The 19,145-nt window shown below is 39.8% G+C and overlaps 1 protein-coding gene across 1 annotated transcript in view; it reads left to right on the forward strand.

The window, feature by feature from the left end:
• Positions 1–11,053: 11,053 nt before the first annotated feature.
• Positions 11,054–19,145, forward strand: part of LOC135702939 (uncharacterized) — a 43,771-nt gene continuing 35,679 nt past the window's right edge. The window contains exon 1 of the mRNA XM_065223995.1: positions 11,054–11,600. Within this exon, the coding sequence (XP_065080067.1) occupies positions 11,430–11,600 (171 nt within the window). The 5' untranslated portion in view covers positions 11,054–11,429. The remainder of the gene's footprint in view (positions 11,601–19,145) is intronic.

Consider the following 19,145-nt stretch of genomic DNA (forward strand, 5'->3'; position numbering starts at 1 on the left):
ACCAGCAAAAACCCGATGGATGGACGGATGAATGAATGGTTGAAAGACGAACGGAACGGGAAAATCGTTGTTCCGCATTCCAAGTTGGCGGTCGCTCCCGGAAGCCGCAAAATCTCACTGCCTGCTACCGACCGAGCGACCTGGCGACGTCGGGGGGAGAAGATTCACTCGCTTAATAATACTAATGGCGTTTGGAATTTGATAAATATCTTTATGAAATGTTTCTCCGTTTCTTGTGTGGGATCTTTCGGGTTCGGTTTTACCCCCTGTAAGTTCGGTAGCTGCATGATGTTTACAAGAACATGCTTCTCGAACGAATGCGGCCCACTGCCAAGTTTGCGGACATGTGATCAAAAGATTATGGATGTTTTTGAGTAATGGATTTTCTTTTTCACAGTGAAGCAAATTTTACTAGCAAGATTCGTGTACGTTGCTTGGAATCTCTGGCATCTTCGAGGGAAGGTATAGAGACGTACGTATAAGTGGGGGGTTTGCTTGGTTATTTAGTAAATGAAATGGAATGGTGGCCTGCACTTCGTTGTTGATATTTCATCGCAAATATTTTTTTATTATATTTCTTGAATGTGGTTCCCAATCATGTTATGAAACGTTTCGTAAATCTTTTCATATATTTTTCCAATGCATCTCTCATACCGCGTTTGTATTTGAAGTCGATTGTATTGGATTCTGATCTATATAATCTATAAGTACAGTTTCATAGAATTTTTATAATTTTACCACAGGGGCAAATACTCTCTGGAAGTTTTTTTTATGATGATTCATACTTCGTACTTCTTACTTTGTCCAAATCAGTTCTCCGGGAATCATCAAAATCATTTTCCCAAGAGGAAATATCCATACATTCCCGAACAACCTTATTTTCAATAGGATTAGTAAGATACAAACGGAAATTATGGGTAGTCTCAAACTGCATAACAAGTTTCTGAGCTTTTTAACCATTTAAGAATAAAATTTTACCACCTTATTTAAGCGCTGCAATGGAAGTTTTTCAATATTTTTGCGAGCTTCCCAAAGTGTTTGGAACTTGGGTAATCGTTTTTTAATTGGTTTTTGCAAATCCCGCCAGATAACTTTCATGGTTGGATCACGTGTTCTTTGATATTGCCTTTTACGGACATTTTTCAGACGGATCAAGAGTTGAAGACATCGTCTATCATCGAATTTTGTTACTGAGGTAGCTCTTGTTTCAACTATAGAAGTGGTCAGAGAATCAAGAGCAAGTAATAACCTGCAGAACAATCAACAAACAAGACCTCTACTTACGCGTCCAAGGTCCAACCGAGTCCTTTACAGTGTTCTACAGGGACCTTATAGGCGCCTTTTATATCACACTTCACAGTCTACTGCAATCACTCGAGTCTGACCTACTTGAAGACCTTGAAGAACCCTACGTCTCTCTTAGCTAGGTGGATTCTTCGGATGGTGCTGATGAGAAGGTGCAATCGAATACGGACAACTTTCCTGACTTCAGAATTCTCGGAGAACACCTATATAAAACCTGCATCGTGAAGGCAAATGTCATCTCTGGAAGAAGGTCGTTCCTTGGCAACTACGACAAGAGCTAATACACCCCTACCATTATATCCCCACAGCAGCTCACCTTGGGTGCGAGTTCACTCTTCTTGCACCATACAAAATAAAAAAAAAATATGGACAAATTCACCATCGAATGACACATTGCATGACATATTTTCCATTAATGGTTTCGATAAATAAGCATTTGGAAACATCACCATTTTCGTTACAAGCCTCATTTTTCATTTTGTAATGGGACCCTCGGTATAGTAAAGAAAGACGTAGTCCTACGTCTAAAATATACGCTTTGAATAGCAGTTTAGTACCAGTTTAGTACAATTTTTTTGAGTTTTCTAAAACGCTATCTAGACTGGAGAGTTATAACATGTTATAACGGTTGTCAAATAATTGCAACACAGAAACCACCATCAAGATAGCGCTATAACATGTTATAACTCTGTAGTCTGAACGTACTATAAGCTGGAACTGACGAACACTACACTAATAATATAATTGTACACACCCTAGCGTATACAGTCAGGAATCCTTATTGCCGAATTCCTTATTGCCGGGCTATCCGCGAATAAGGATACCCGCAGCTTATGGGATTTTAACTAAGTACTGTTAATTAATGACAGTAGACACCTTTTTTTTAGACTTTATTTAAGAGATTTTTAGCCTTAGGCTAGTTCATCTCTTCAGTAGACACCTGTTTCTCAAAGGAAAATATTTATTTTCGAACAAATTCATAAGTTCACTTTATATAAATGAAAATCCACATACATATGACCGATTTCACGTGAGTTTGAATGTTTACTTCTCATTTCTGAAGAAAGCTCGGACTTTTCTCTTGAATCCGCCCATTAGATTCTTCACAACTTTCTTCTTAACATTTCGTTGTGCTGCAGACCAAATTTTCTTGAAGCAGTCAACAGAGCTTGCTTCTCATCCATCTTTCTCAAGATGCCATTTAATTATTGCCCAGGAGAGCTGGCTCGATATATCTTTGAGCTCTAACTTACTATCATTAGCTTGTCTGTGGAAGGTAATCAATGATCCCCATAGTAGTGATCACTTTCCAATTATTATTTCAATCAATTGTGGTAGTCAAAAATCATATCAGTCAATTCATTGCATCGGCGGTAACTCTTGGTATTGACTCTACCGATCCTCTGGCACCATTGGAAGACTATAATTTCTTTACCGAACTGACCTACAAAAGCGCATTAGAAGATCAGAACCGACGTGTTCCAAGTGCATCCTTCAAAAGAAGACACGCCACCAGTGCTGTAAATTCTCAAAATCATTTGAACATTTTTTATGAAAATGAGAAAAGTAGCTATTCGCTATCAAAGGGGACCTCCTCCGAATGGGTGATATCAGTTGCTTAGTCATTTGACGAAGGCATGGATCATTCTTTTTGAGAAATGCTATATATCATTCAATTGAGTGTAACCTACACACAAACGGAGCTCTGGTCGACATTCCGGCGAAAAAGCTAAGCCAACCCGACACCAACCTGACTTCTACAGAACCCCAACCCGATGTTGACCCGACATAGACTTCAAATTGACTCAAAAACAAGACGACATTGGGTCGACATCGACCTTAAATTGACCTTACATTGATCCGACATCGGGTCGACTTGTCTGTTCGGGACCATTTTGATGGATTTCTTCCTACCTCCACTGCCGTATATCAAATGATAGTGAGTGACTCAATTGACAGTGAAAATGAGCTTCGAATGAGAAAGAGGCTTTTCAAATTATGGTCATGTGAGAATTCGTATACACAGAGTTGATTGAATGGTTGTAATGGTTCATCTTCAATCGAATGATATGAAAATTTACAGCACTGCCCGCCACCCCTGGATGGGATGACGGATGCACAAAGTTGTATCTTGAGAAATCTGATGCCTTTAAAGGTTATCGTAGAAATGAAAGTTCTGAGCTCTTTGAAAGTATCTAAAGCTTGAAAAAAAAGCTTAAAACCCTACTAAAAGCAAAGAAACGAAATTACTGGCGTACTTTTATCGAGGGACTTTCTAGAGAAACCTCGATGACAACGCTTTGGAAAAAGGCTCGCTATATGCGAAACCGCTCATCTTCCAATGATAGTGAAGAATACTTCTCTGGATATTCGACTTCGCTAAAAAGGTTTGTCCAGACTCTGTACCAGCACAACCAACTTTACGGGATATTGCCCAAAGTAACGGTTCTCTGGATGAACCATTCACAATTCTGGATTTTCAATGGCACTTCTTTGATCTAATAACTCTGCTCCGGGAAGCGATATGATCAAATTCGACCTTCTAAAAACCTCCCCGATATCGCTAAAAAACGATTACTTAACCTATACGGCGAATGAGAACGACTCAAATTTGAGTTTAGTTCTGTCATAATAGCCAAAAGTGCAGGAACTCAGTGATGAGTAAAATTTGTCTCATGTTTTCTCAGGATTTTCCATGATTTTCCTGGGAAAAAATCTCGAATTTGAGAAAAGTAAATATTGGATTCACTCAGTCTATTGGTACTACCCCGAGACTGAATAAAATTTTCGTCAATTTCCTCATTTTCCGGCAGATTTTTAAGGTTTTCCACAGGAAACCATGAGACAAATTTACTCATCGCTGAGCTCCTGCACTTTTGGCGATTATGAGTGAACGAAACTCAAATTTGGCTCGTTCAGATTCGCCGTGTATATAATTCATTTATGGAATTCAATATAGTTCAACCCAGTCTTGAAAACGGTCACTGTAGAAGTCTCGCGTCACTTTTCAAATAGACCAATGTAACAAATGTAAACAAATCGAGTTAAGCGATACAAACTATTGCTCTTCTGTCATTGTATGTGATACAAAAACATCCATCCAATTTTACTTTCATTTATTTAAGATAATCATTGATCAAAAATTGTCCAATGTACAGTTTGAAATAATGGATACATGATTGTTACTTCGGTCATTCGGACTGCCTAACATGATTGGTGTTCATTTTCCAAAGGCGGGGCCAATCTAAAGTTAGGTACTATACTTTGAAATCTGTGAAAGGGAATGTAGACAAAACGTCCAATGTAACACTAATTGATTATGTCATTGAGAAAAATCGTCCAATGTAACATGTCCGATGTACAACTCGACTTGTCAAAACGTCCTATGTGGTTTTTTTTCAATGTTGTAGCATGAAATTCAAAGTAAAATTGTGATTTTACAGTTTCTTCTGAATTTTCAACGTTATTATACACTGACTACATTAAAAATAGTATTGCAAAATGTATTGTTTTTAAACAGTTAAAATAATAATCTGTCGAACTTCAACTTCGATTTTCTCAAAATGGTGGATATGTTACATTGGTCTATTTGAAAAGTGACGCGAGAAGTCACGAAATGACTGATCATATATGACGTATCTAGTTGCTTTTGACAGTTGACAATGAAAGTTGGTCACTCACCGTTCGACTGAATCAGTCGTGCTGTTTACACTCTTCTTCATAGTGAGTGTCATTTCAGCAGCAATTTTTCTATCAATCAGTAATGTTGACATTCGTTTACCTACCTATTGATGATAATCGTGACACTATAGGCCACTATAGGATAAGTGACCTATAGTGGCCTTCTTTTCAAGCGCACATTTTTTGTGGTATTCCCATGAAGAAACTGAAGAAAAATGTATGCATATTTCATTGATTAATACCACCTGAAGGATTCTGCTTTTTTCATAAAAAGGTACCGTTAAACGGGATGTCTTTAATCGCAAGATGCACCTTTTTTTAAGTATAAGATATAGCACATTTGGGGCAAAGAAGCTTGCAGCAAATAACTCAGTTGTGATGTTTTATAAGTAAAGTTTACTTTTTCGAAGGGACGTATCAGATTTTGTAAACAATGCATTTGATCATCGGTTTGGCGTAACTGGTAGCTCACTTACGCATACTAACACCAATATCATGTAGGGGAAAATTTCCCCTATCTGCTGGTAGTGTTAGCGTGGGCGAACTACCAGTTATGCCAAATTGACGATCAAATGCATTGTTTACAAAAGCTGATACGTCACTTCGAAAAAGTAATCGAGAAATGGTTCAATAATATGCATATCTTAAAAAAGAAGTACCATTATTATAAATGTGTCATTCATATGGTCAATTTCGGCAATGTTCCAGTCCACCACTTTCTCACCATCAGGGCAACTACCCTAAAGCCAATAGTTCTATCAATATTCTTCTGAAAGTTGACGATTAGCAAATTTTCCAATTGACGTACACACACCCAACATTAAACATTCTTCCGATAATACGCGACAGCTTTCAGAAGCAAAAAAAAACTCATTTGGTTGAACCGAACCTCAGCCGAGAAATTGCGGTGTCAATGCGTGTCAATAAATCTGGAGAACTTTGAGATTTGGACGTAATTGAATTTGTAACCAAACACGCGAATCACAGATTTCTCGAAAATAAAAGCTCGATATCACAAGGAGTCAATAACAAAACATCCCTCTACCTGATTGTGGTGTAATCTTTCCAGGTTTAGTTTTTTTTTTGCGAGAAATCGGTAATTGGTGTGTTTTGTTACAAAAGTAATTACGTCCAAATCTCAAAGTTTTTCAGATTTCCAGAACAACATGTGAAAAGGGCATACAAGCTTTTTGTAAACAAACCTTCTTATGCCCTTTTCTCGCCACCCATATGACACCAACGCTAACCTTTCACATCACCGGGTAGGGGACACTTTCCCCTTTCCGATGATATTGCTGGTTTGCGTGGGCGACCCTCGGTTGGTGAGAAAAGGGCCTACAAAGGTTTGTTTACAAAAAGCTTGTATGCCCTTTTCACATGTTGTTCTGGATTTGTTAACACAAAAATGAAGCTAACGATCATCAAAACAACAACAACCATTACATGTTGTCTGTGTCCCATTCAGTTTTGACGTCTCATCATCTAGTCACTACACTGAATAAAATCCACACGTTCCATTCATGTGTTTTCAAATATGAATTTTGCCAATTGCCAGTCACCATGATATTATGTGGATTTCATTCGCATTTCATGGGATCAATATTGGAAAATTATACGTCCCAGCTGTCGGTGAAATCAAAACAAATCACACCATAAATTCGTGAGTTTAGTTATTGAAATTCATGGGATCTCAGTATAGGATTTGCGCTACTGTTTTCTACTATCGTATTTAACGTGTATGGCACATAGATCTCATCAGTAGCAGGACGAGTGTCAAACGAAGTATTAAACAAAGTAACAATCAATGCCAATGTATGTTGCTGCTAAAGTTATGACCCTTACACAGCAAAAAAAAAATGTAATATCGATCAACGTAATTCAAGCTGACGTATGAAATAATGATGTAATAGCAAAAAGCAGATACAATATTACATCAATGGATGTAATTTTGTTCGCAAAATCGATGTACATCGTACAATGTGATATTACACAACCGATGGATTGACCTGGTTGCAGCAGTTTCGATGTAATATTCAACAACTTTTTTTGCTGTGTACGAGAGTTTTCAGGTACCCCACAATATTAATTTACGGTTTAATTTACTGTCAATAATTACTTTTCCCAGTAGCAATCAATTTGTCAGCAGGTGTGAAGTAGTTGGTCAGTTCTATCTGAAACAAGGGGTGGTCACTCTACACACTTATTTTGCGCCAACATTTTTCTCAGTGTACCTCAGTGTGCCGCAGCTGTACGGGCAGTGCCAAGAAGTCATTGAACTGACTTTTATTTGCTTGTGAATAATGACTTGTTTGGCAACCCGTTATTTTAACAGCTCTTGTTTTTGTTTTGTTTTTCAATGTTTTCAAAAACGACACGGACTCCCGTTGGGACTACACACTGGATGCATCCGTCTCCAAGGATGCCTGCAACGAACGAGCTCCGTTGCTACACGATCCTTCCATCTTCGGCGGAAGGCCGACCCCGCACAACGAACGTCAATCATTTGTCAACCAGCCCTTCTAGGAGCCGGCAAAGGAAACGGATTTGCACCGCCCGAGTATCATCCGTCGGAAAACTGGAAACCAACACCGGCCGGAATACACGTCGGACTGATGAAGGACGCACCGCTGACCCGAAACGGACCAGTCCACTTCATTCAACCGGCACAGCAACAGGGCGCAGTGATGATGGTCTACGGACTCAATAACAACACAGCCAACACCGATAAGCTGTTCAATCTGTTCTGCCTGTATGGAAATGTTGTCAGGATCTCGGTCAGGATAAAGTTCCTGAAGATCAACGAGGGTACCGCCATGGTCCAGATGGTAGACTGGATACCCGTATGCCGTCCGAGGATCTGCTGCTGACTGCATTCACCACCAAGGACTGCCACCCGTCGCAAATGCGAATGTTCCCGCTGAAATCGGAAGTTCCTCCTCCGGATTGGTCGAGTTCTCAAGCAACCCTGGCGAACGCCATCATGAAGTGCGACCACAGCTAGGTCGATCACAAATGCACAAAATTCCCGTTCATTATGAAGTTGTGCTTCTCCTCCTCCAAGAAGATGAACGGTGCGTGGAGCAACGAGAACATCGAAAACACGTTAGCTTTGACAGAGGGGAAGTTTGTTTTTCTGAAAAAAGGATTATTTCAAACTGTACATTGGACACTTTTTCTGTGTAGTTAATGTTATGATTCATAAGAGGTCCAAGACGGTCCTCCAACATTATACGTTGGACGATGGAATGGTTGGTGTAGCAGCCACCGCCATGGATGTATTCGAGTAGTTCGAATGGTCTGATGGTATAGTTTTTGTTTGGTTGTTGACTTTCCGATTAAATCTCAAGCACCACTTGTCGTGACCGGACCGAGATTTCCAGCGTCGACCACGGCTACATGAATTAGCGATGCAACTCCCGCGGCTGCTTCCAATGCTGCTGGTGCTGCTGATCCTTCTACTGGTCAATCTCCTCTAAAATTCGCCAAAAAGACGCATTGCATTGGAAGCAGCCGCAGCCGTGGGAGCTGCATCGCTAGTTCGTGTAGCCATGGCCGGAAACCTCGGTCAGGTCAAGATACCGATGTCAGCTGTTCTTCGTCTGGGAGGAAATGTGGATGCGACTGCCGTCACGGGTGTAACGATTTTGAGAATCCATGGCGAGACTTGGTGGAGATTCAAGGTTGTTTTGAAAATAATTTGATTATATTGTGGCAACATCAATAACAAATTTTGACACATGCACACTACGCAAGCGCAATAAAAGTTCAGTGTTGCCAGTAACTTTAAAGATCACAAATTGTAACCATGGCTGCCAAACAGCACCAATGACTTCGCCCGGGTGTGCACAAGTTTGATTTTGGCACACTGTGTAGAGTGACCAACCCCTTGATCTGAAAGAAAACTTTATTTTTGGCTTCATTAGAGAGATTTTCAGCCATTGGCTGGATCATCTTTCCAACAGAAAAATGATATGGAATGGTAAGTAAATCCTATTTAATGACTGAGAATAATCTCCTGGTGTAATGATGTGATTGGAGAGAGCTGCAGTGTTTTTTTTTATTATCTTTTATGAATTAATAATGAAAAAAAATAATCATTAAATGAAATGCAATATTGCTGGGATAAGTTTTGATCCCTTGTCAAAAGTAAGAAATACGAGCCAGCTATGTTCGAAAATATGCTTTTGAATGAAGAAAATTTGATGATTAAGTGTCAGACTGTCGATAACAAAATGTGAGACACGTGAAATCCAAGTGTATCACAATTGAACTTATAGTGGTCGGGAATAATTTCTATTATAAGTTTCACACATGAAATGGATGTGTTTCGCAATTTGCGCAAATCGAAGTGTGGAACACATAAAGGTAACGTGTGAATTTTTTTAAGTGTAAGTCGACACTCAGGTTCCGAATGTCAGATATGAACGTCACTCTTTCGAAGAGATTGTCAGATATCTCAACAATTCAGTCGGGGTTGGGTGTGGTGAGTGTCATCGGTGAGATTCTTTTAATTATGTTTTGGTCTTTTCCTTTCAGTACGCACACTCTTGTGACAATCGTGAGATTTTGCAACTCTGTTTCCACCAGCATGGAGACAGGTTAAAGTAATAGCTATTCAAAAGCCTGGGAAACCAGCGTCAGATCACAATTCTAACCGTCCGATCTCTATGTTATCATGCCTGAGGAAAATATTAGAAAAAACTTGACCATAGGGTTGAATCAAACAATCTACTTTCCAATACGCAGTCTGGTTTCCGAAAGAGTAAAGAAGCAAACGATCGTCTAGCGATGCTTTCATCTGATATTCAACTGGTCTTTGCGCACAAGAAGCATCTTTTTGAATATTAAGGGCGTATTTGATTCTGTTTCCATAGACATACTGTCAGACAATTGGCACAGTAGTGGATTACCCGGTATTTTAAATACTTTCTTGTATAATCTGTATTTCTGGGCAAAAAATTTAGGGATCGAGTTTTCACCGCAAAAACCTGAATTGGTAGTGTTTACAAGCAAACGGTTTCCAGCCCAACTGCGTCTAAACTTTTTTGAAGACATTACCCAATCTTTAACCTTTAAATACCTTAGAGCCTGGTTTGATTCAAAATGCACTTGGGGTACCCACACTAAGTATTTGAAACAAAAGTGTCAACAAAGGATCAACTTTCTACGATCAATTTCCGGGACATGGTGGGGTGCTCACCCGGAAGACCTTATTAAACTGTATAAAACGACTATTCTTTCAGTTCTTGAATATGGCTCTTTCTGCTTCCTCTCAATAAAAAAAGCCACCAAATTAAAATGCTGACGACATACTGATTTTTGGAAGTGGTGACATCATAGAGGAAGCGGTTATTGATCATAACCGATGTCTGGAAGCGTTCTTCGATAGGGTAAAGCAACAAAATATCAAGCTTAACATCGAGAAGGTCAAGTTGTGTCAGGAAAATGTGAAGTTCTTCGGACATTTGCTTACCCCAGACCGAGTTAAAGTGGATCCGGACAAGATCAACAACGTAACAGTAATGGAAAGCCCAAAGGATGTGCCAGCTCTTCATAGATTTTTGGTTATGATCACATATCTAACAAACTATCTCCCAAGCCTGGCAACAGTTGCGGAACCATTGCGTCGTCTGACAAATAAAGATGCACCGTGGTCGTGGACTCAGGAGCAAGAGGACGCTTTTCTTCGGCTGAAAGAAATGGTGACCTCTGCACCGGTATTGCGGTCGTCATTCAATGTGACAGCAGCAGTGTGGGACTTGGAGCAGTGCTCATGCAAGGCGGACATCCTATCATCTATGCGTCGAAGACTTTCAGCAACATGGAACGTAAATACGCACAAATAGAGAAGGAGACTTTCGCTATCCTGTTTGCTTGCCGTAAATTCGAGCTGTACATCCTCGGCAAGCCAGTCACGGTAGAAACGGACCACCAACCTTTGTTGAGAATTTTACAAAAACCATTAGTCGAAGCCCCCCTCCGTATAGGGCCCCTATAATTGCACCGAAAATAAACTCGTCGAACGATCAAATTTTTCAAACATATCGTTTATCCCTCATCCTTACATTGGTGTTGGTGAAAGCTTTGAAATTGAGAGCTTTAGCAGAATGGGAAGAATGAATTCACGCGTCACCATTCAAATAGACCTATCTACATTCATCGATTCTCTTCAACGACGCTCTCTTTCGTTAATAACTTGGCTGCATTCATATTTTGGGGCAAATTTTTCTACATAGTCTGTTAAAATAAAGTATTATCAAGCGGATTGGACGATAAGATCAGCTGAACATGTTTTTGGAGCCGAGTTATTAACGAAAGAGAGAGTCGTTGAAGAGAATCGATCAATGTAGATTGGCCTATATGAAAAGTGACGCGATAATTTTGCTCAGAAACCTGTATCCTCGGCTCACAGTAAGGGCGCTTGCATCCAGTGCAAACCAAAAATGAAGAAGCACCAGAACAAGACGGTGGGCAGCGGAGCCTCATCTCAATCCTCCGATGGACCGAATGCTTCCGCCAGCATGACGGCGACGGCAACGACAACCACGTCCAACACATCATCGGCTGTTAGTAATTGGATTTCTCCAGGGCAAGACCCGACCAGGATTAGTCCGGTGAGTACATGTTTAGTTTATTCTTTTTTTTTTGTTGTTTATTGTTGATGGTGTTCAAGTCGTCTGCATCTAAATTGCCTGTTACGTATTTGATTGCGGTTCCTAAAATATCAATTGATCTTTTATTTCTATATGATTTAATTTGAAATGTGTTGCATATAAATTTGATTTCTTTGAGTTTGTGTTTAATTATGTCGGAGAAATTACTTGACGAATTTTTTAGTTGACTTATAGCGTTTTCAATGATTAGAATTGACATTTCAAATTGTTCAAAATCTATGATGTGAAGTAACCTGTCATACCCAGCAACTATTCTTCCCTTCCCCCTTTGAAGAAACAACGCTCCTGCGTTGTTGGTTATGTCATGGATTTGGATTGTTTGGTGGGATAAGGATGGTAATGCGAGGATGAGGAATATGAAGGGTATTCCGACCGTGTGTTCCATAGTGTCCTATTAAAATATAAAGTTGTATTAAATTCTTTTAATATTATCTTTGTGTATACCCCGGCCAGAGTCGTCAACAAGTAATTTTCCGTTGTTTTCGACGACTTTGACTGGTGCATACTTTGCTTTGGTCTTCTTTTTTATCCCTTGCACTTTTTTATATGTGATTTCGTCCGGTTGGAAATCTGGTTCAATTTCCCTGTTTTTATTGTGGTAATTGAGGTTTTGTTTCTTCGACTTATCATGAGCCAAAATGATTTCGTCATAAACTTTGTTACGATTTTGAATCATCGTTTCCATATTAAGTGGTCTATCTTGGTCATCTTTCAGACCGTAGAAAGCTTCTCGCGGTTTAATTTTGATAGCCGAATGTATTGTGTTATTGTATTTTGTGCAAGAAATATTAAAGATTTCCTTCGTACTTAAATCTAGATAGCTTGGCTTGATACACCGAAAGATTTCCGCTATGGTAGAGTGGAATCTTTCAACTGTACCGTTGCTTTCGCTATGGTTGGGAGGAGTAAAAAATATTTCTATATTTAGGTCGTGAAGAAGTCCACGTACCTCTATCGATTTTATGGCTGGCTCATTATCACATACTATTTGACGCGGTGTTCCAAAAGTTTTGAAGAATTTGGTTAAACCTTTTCTCACGTCAAAAATATTCCGCGACTTAATATGTATCAATGTGCCGAACCGAGAGAATTTATCCAGAAATGAAAGAAAATATGTTTTTTCAGCAATGAAAATATCTACATGCACGATATCGAGGGGTCTATTGGGGTTTGGCGTTGAGCCAAGTTTAATTTTATATGGGTGACGGTCATATTTATTTTTGTGACAAGTTTCACATAGTTTGATATAATCTCTGACTTTCATTTTCATTTTTGGAAAATAAAATCTTTTTGAAATCTGCTGATGATTTTCCCAAATACCTCTGTGGGAACGATCATGCGTCTGTTCGATAATGAGGTTTTGTTCCTCTGGTGTTCGAAGGTCTATAAGGAGCTTTTGTGAGAAGTAAGCCTTAAATGGTTTTCCTCTACAAAAATGGTTTTTGTATGTAGTTTGAATCATGTTCATTAGGCTTTCAGGACAGTAAATACAATTTGTCCTTTTGAGGTCCATGTAATCTTTGAACATGTGGAAAATTACGGGTACTCCGAAGGCAAGTCTAGTTATTGTCCTTCGATAAACCCTTGGAAAAATTTCTTCGTAAGTGTCCTGGGCATCGGGACCAATTACGAGAACCATTTGGTTGCTGAATGCGTTCACTGGCATTTCAGTGCATTTAATAAATTCCGAATCGTCTGTGTCGGCTGAGTGAACTGTCATCTCAGACGATGCAGAGGAATCAGATGACGACGTGGTAGATTCAATGACATTGAGTTCGTTTCGAACTCGAGACAAACTATCTGCCACTATATTCTGTTTGCCTGGGCGGTAACGAATTTCATAGTCGAATTCGCCCAGTGCTAGACGCCAATGTACTAATCTATTATTGGAGTCTTTCAAGTTAAGTCCGTATGTTAACGGCTTATGGTCGGTATAAAGAATGAACTTTCTACCGTAAAGGTAAGGCCGAAAATATTTACAGGCCCATACTACTGCTAGGAGTTCTTTCTCTATTGCAGAGTATTTTTCTTCAGATTTGTTCAAGGTTCTGGAAGCGAAAGCTATCGGCTTATCACTTCCGATTGTCCCTTGTGATAGAACAGCGCCGACCGCAAAGTTGGAGGCGTCTGTTGTCAAAATGAATTGTCTAGAAAAGTCGGGGTATTGCAAAATATTGCTTCCTGATAGGATGCCTTTGCATTGTTCGAAAGCATCAACAAACTCTTTCGAGTGAGATATGCTTTCTCCTTTTCTTAGGGCATTTGTCAGAGGCTTGGCAATTTTTGCGAAGTCTCTTATGAATTTACGGTAGTATCCTAGGATTCCTAGGAAACCTCGTAATTCTTTTTCATTTGAGGGCAGTGGCCACTCTTTGATTATCTGGATTTTATCTGGGTTTGGTTTCACACCGTCTGGAGTAACAATGTGACCCAAGAAAGCAACTTCCTTTTGAAGGAACTCGCTCTTGTCCAACTGTATCTTCAGGTTGTGTTTCTCCAGTGTCTTGAATATTTTCGCTAAATTGTCAGTATGCTCCTTTAGGCTCGTGGAAAACACGATGATATCATCCATGTACACAAGACATGTGATACCAATGTGTTCCCGTAACACGTTATCCATAACGCGCTGAAACGTCGAAGGTGCATTTTTCAGCCCGAAAGGCATTCGCAAAAATTCATAGTGTCCGTTTTCAACACTGAATGCTGTCTTGGGAATGTCTTTCTCATCAACCTCGACCTGGTGAAATCCAGAGGCGAGATCTAGGGTTGTAAAGTACATGCAACGTCCCAGTTTGTCAAGGATGTCTGTTATGTTAGGAATGGGATAACGATCGTCGATCGTTTTCTCATTCAGCTTGCGGTAATCAATTACCAAGCGCCACTTTCTCTTGTCGCTGGCGTCCATTTTTTTTGGGACGATCCACACGGGAGAAGTCCAGGGGCTACTTGATTGTCGTATAATTCCTTGATCTAAAAGGTCGGAAATCTGTCGCTTTACCTCTTCTCTATGACAGAAAGGGTAGCGGTATGATTTCACGTGAATAGGTAAGTCATCTTTCGTAGTTATAGTGTGCTTAATCGCACTTGTAAATGAAAGTTTCATATCCTTCGTGAAAAATATGTCCTCGTGTTGAGCAATGACCTTTAAGAGTTTATTTCTTTCATCAGTATTGAGATGGTTAATTCTCAACTGATCGAAAAGAGTTTTCTTCAGGTTTGGCTCACAGCGAGACAATTATCTGGAGTTCCTGTTTCAAAGTTGTTTATTTCCGGTTTTATGATGTCGGGAGTTAAAGCAACTTTGCATGGTTCAGATGAATAATTCGTAATAAATATTTGGACATAGCCACTGTCTGCAGTGTACAGTCCAGAATGAATGAAAACGTTCGAAGCGATTGCGAGATCGTTTTCCAAGAAGAAATCTCCATTTACTTCTGTCTGCAAACTGACTGGCTTAGTTTCGTGAGCGTTTAAATATAGCGACTTTACGTCGGGGTATTTACGATTCATGGCTACTCTGCCTGTCGGAAATTTTAGCTCGTTAGTAGAAGTAATAATATCTACATGCAAATTTTTCAAGGTTTCGTAGCCTATAAGGCCATCGAAGAATGGGTGAAAATCGAATATTAAAAAGGTTTGTTTTGTGGTGTTGGGAATTTGTGGGAAAGGATTAAATTCCACAAATTTATCCACTATGTGTGATCCACTGACATTCCTCACAGTTGTAGGTTTGGTGGATCTGCAATTTTTATAGTTTACGTGTTTTCTTGATAGGTAGTTCCGATTGCTTCCGGAATCTATTAAAAGTTTTAGTTCGCCTTTGGTCGACATCAACGAAATGTACGGAATAAAATTGTTCACGTCATTTGTCCTGAGTCTCCCACCACTTGAAAATTTAGGTCATCAATAGATAGTTGATCGAGCTGATTGGAAAGTGTCGTTGACACACTGTGCGAAGCTGTGTTTGAATTTTATGCTGCTGGCAAATCGGCCAGTTCTTCCGTCGAGACGTGTGATTGAGAATCATACGTTGTTGGTTGTTCTTCATAATTCATATGAGATGCGCCATAGTCATAATAATAACAATCATAGTTGTCAGCATACTCTGGGTAGTAGCTGTGCTCGTGACTGCATTCTTCTTGCTCATGGAAGTTAGGTCTGTTTATGTAATTAATTTTCTGTGTCCTTATGGATGGAGATGGGTGTCCAGGGGTGTTCTGTGGAGGAACAGGTTTAGGAGTGAATGGATTCTGCGCCGTTGGAAACGGTCTGTTTGTTTGTGGATGGGTTAAATTTTGTGGGTATCTTGGAAATGGTCTAGGCGGTGGTTGGTTTCTTGAAAATTGTGGTTGAGGATATTGTCGTTGAGGGTATTGCCGTTGAGGAAAATGTTGTTGAGGATATTGTTGTTGAGGATGTTGTTGTTGAGGATATTGTCGTTGAGGAAATTGTTGTTGAGGATATTTATAGATGGGAATCTGGGGTGATAGTTGTTTAGGAAGTGTGGATTGTGATTTTGTGGGAACTGGAGGGATGGTACGCACATAATTTCTCACATAATGGTAGTTTCCTTCTTCAAGGCAAAGTCTAAGGGCATCTTTTAAATTTTTAGGTGATTGCGCTTGGATAATTGGACCAAGGGGGTCCTTTAATCCAGACAAAAACACTTTCAAACCAAGTTCTTGATAGAAAGTTTTCTTGGCTGAAATCACATCATTATTCTGCTCGCTCAGCTTTAGCAAATTAACGAGCATAGAAACAGAATGTGAAATATTCCCATAAAATTCTTCGACTGAATTTGTTTGGGTTAATTTAAACATAGGGGAAATGACGGCTTCGGCATGACAGACTATTTTCGGCAACCCAAATTGAAACACTATTTTCACTGGATTTTCTTACGAAAACACTTCGCTGAATGCATGCAAACGATTCTTTATGCTTCCAGCTTCAATTTGACTATATTTTTACCACTGAGAAAAAGCAATCTAGCAAGGTTTTCTTGAAATGTAACACACGCACTACAAATTGTAGCAGATTTCGAGTTGCCGATAATAGAACAGTAGATTTACATGCAGTTCAAATGGAACGGTTGCCGAAGAAAAACTGGTTGCCGACAATACTCGCTCTCACTAGAGAAGTTTGGAGCTTTGTAAAAGCGTTTCAAAACAGTTTTTGACAATTCTTTCGACTGAAATTGTTAGAGCAGCTGGCAGCAAAAGATTGTAAACAAACAAATACTGCATATGTGTGCGTTTTTTAGAGAAAAAGGCTATAGAAAGAAGGTCGCTGCTTAGGTTGCCGAGAATACGTAAATTCCCCTATCTCCCGTAAGAGATATTTCGTCACGCTTATCGTGGAAATGTGTAGTCAAGGTGGACTTTATGTCCTCCCAATTTAGCTCGGTTCCGTACAACTCTAGTACTGAATCAGCCTCGTTGGTAATTTTTGATCGGATGGCTTGCATCCATACATTCCAAATTGGACTGCCTTGTGCACGGCGAAGCATCGGCATAAGATTGTCGATAGCTGTGATAAAGCTATTCAACTTGATTGGACTACCATTCCAACCCCGATAATAAACGAATTAGCTATTAGATTCTCACGCTGCTGCATAAAGCGTTTCTGTCTTGTTTCCGGCATAATCTTAAAAAAATCACTTCACTCTGATTCACTTGCACTACTTATTTCCTAGAACTGATTAGCGTTTGTTTTATTGGGTTTGATGTTTTACGTTAGTGAAATTTTTGTGATATTAGAGTGTCGCTTACGGTGGGTCCGGGCGAGTACTCTCTTAATTAGTAGGGTTTATCTTTTTTGCTTCAGAGTAATGCTCTTATTTTTATCAAGAGAGCTCTTACTCGTCAATTAGATTGGTTAGAGTATAATTAAAAATAACTTACGTTTAGTTTGTTGGCGATATCCTTTCGCTGTAGGTTTTGCGATATCCACTCGCTGTAGGTTGCTGCGATATCCACTCGCTGTAGGTTGCTGCGGGTTTTCCAGAGTATTTCCTCACTAATCGCGCGATGTTCACTCGCGGATGCACTAAACGCGGGGGAAGATTACCTCGAAAAATCCGCGCCGACTGCGCCACTTAAAACCGTACTACGGAATTTCGGGTTTTTAAAAACTAAACTACGAACTACACACGTCGATGGTTCTAACAATAATGTCTTTATTAAATCATGTCGAACACCTAGCTACCTTTGCCTGTTCCCTAAAACAGCTGACCTAGCACCTAGCAACGACGATGGTCTTCCAGTCACGTAGTCCGTCGTGGTGCCGATACTCGATCCGTCCATGTGGCTGTTGCCGCGTGGTGATAATGCTGACTTTGCTGTCTCGGTGCAGGTGCCCGTTGGTGCTGCCGGTGCCGGTGACTTCTTAAGTGTTGACGCTGGGTTGACTCCGTTGTTAACTTATATACTAACATTAAAACCAAAGGGTCTTGAAGAAACATACTTAATTTTTTGGAACAGCAAGTACTAGACCTTCGGTTCCAAGCTAATTAAAGAACCCTTCGGAACATAGGAAAATCCACGAACCGCTCATCAAACTCTGTCAAATTTATAAGGTGAATCAAAACAAACACAAACTTTGACAGAATCGCTATACGCTCGCTGGGGTACTTGGGCCTAGTGCTTCCTATCCGGGACATCCCGGGAAATGTACCATATATCACGTTTCCCAATTCTCAGGAATCTGTTCCAATCGGACACTATTTTCAAATAAATTATCGAAAATTACTTTGATTCCCAGAGTATTCTAAAAAAACCGTTTGTAGAAAATTCCAGATGAAGGAAATCGAAAACATATTCCGGAAGAAGTCGAAAAAATTACAACAAATTTCTGGAGAAGCCAGGATTCTTCTTGGCTCTAGGAGAAATCAGAAGACATTTCCATGCAAAGCCAAAAATAAGTATAGAAAAAATTGGAACAAACTTCCGGTGGGCGTTGGCCAAATTTGGATTTTTCAGATATAATCCTAAATAGGACCTAGATTATTTAATACTCTAGTAACCTCAAGTCCGTGCTCTGTCACAATGTTTCATTGTGATTAATCAACACTCAAAGGGGTAAAATATCAAATTTGGGGTGAATTTGAAAGAAAGGGAACTTGGAGTGTAGAGCGCACTGCCCACTGGACGATTCTGAAGCTTGGCCAAGTGAGTGGGGTATGGGTTTATTTGATTGAACGTCGTTTCCAATGTATATATTGATACATTCAAACCATTGGCATTTGAGATAAGACAGAGATAGGATGCGGAGGGCCCGCTTAGGGGAAGCGTAACCCATGTTATGGTTTCCATTTATTAAATAGTTCAGATAGGCTGGAAATGACATGTTGATAGTGAGAAAATGTACCATATGGGGCCCGTTCACTGATCAAAATCAGATTCACATCGTCAGACCCTGCCCAAGAATAAGGGGATTGACGATGACTTGTCAAGTTTTATTTTGAATTTGCGTTTTGCATTTAATACT

This window comes from Ochlerotatus camptorhynchus, unplaced genomic scaffold, assembly GCF_037179485.1.
Source record: "Ochlerotatus camptorhynchus isolate MF236.1 unplaced genomic scaffold, CSIRO-AGI_Acam_v1.1 ptg000203l, whole genome shotgun sequence".
Classification (NCBI taxonomy): domain Eukaryota; kingdom Metazoa; phylum Arthropoda; class Insecta; order Diptera; family Culicidae; genus Ochlerotatus; species Ochlerotatus camptorhynchus.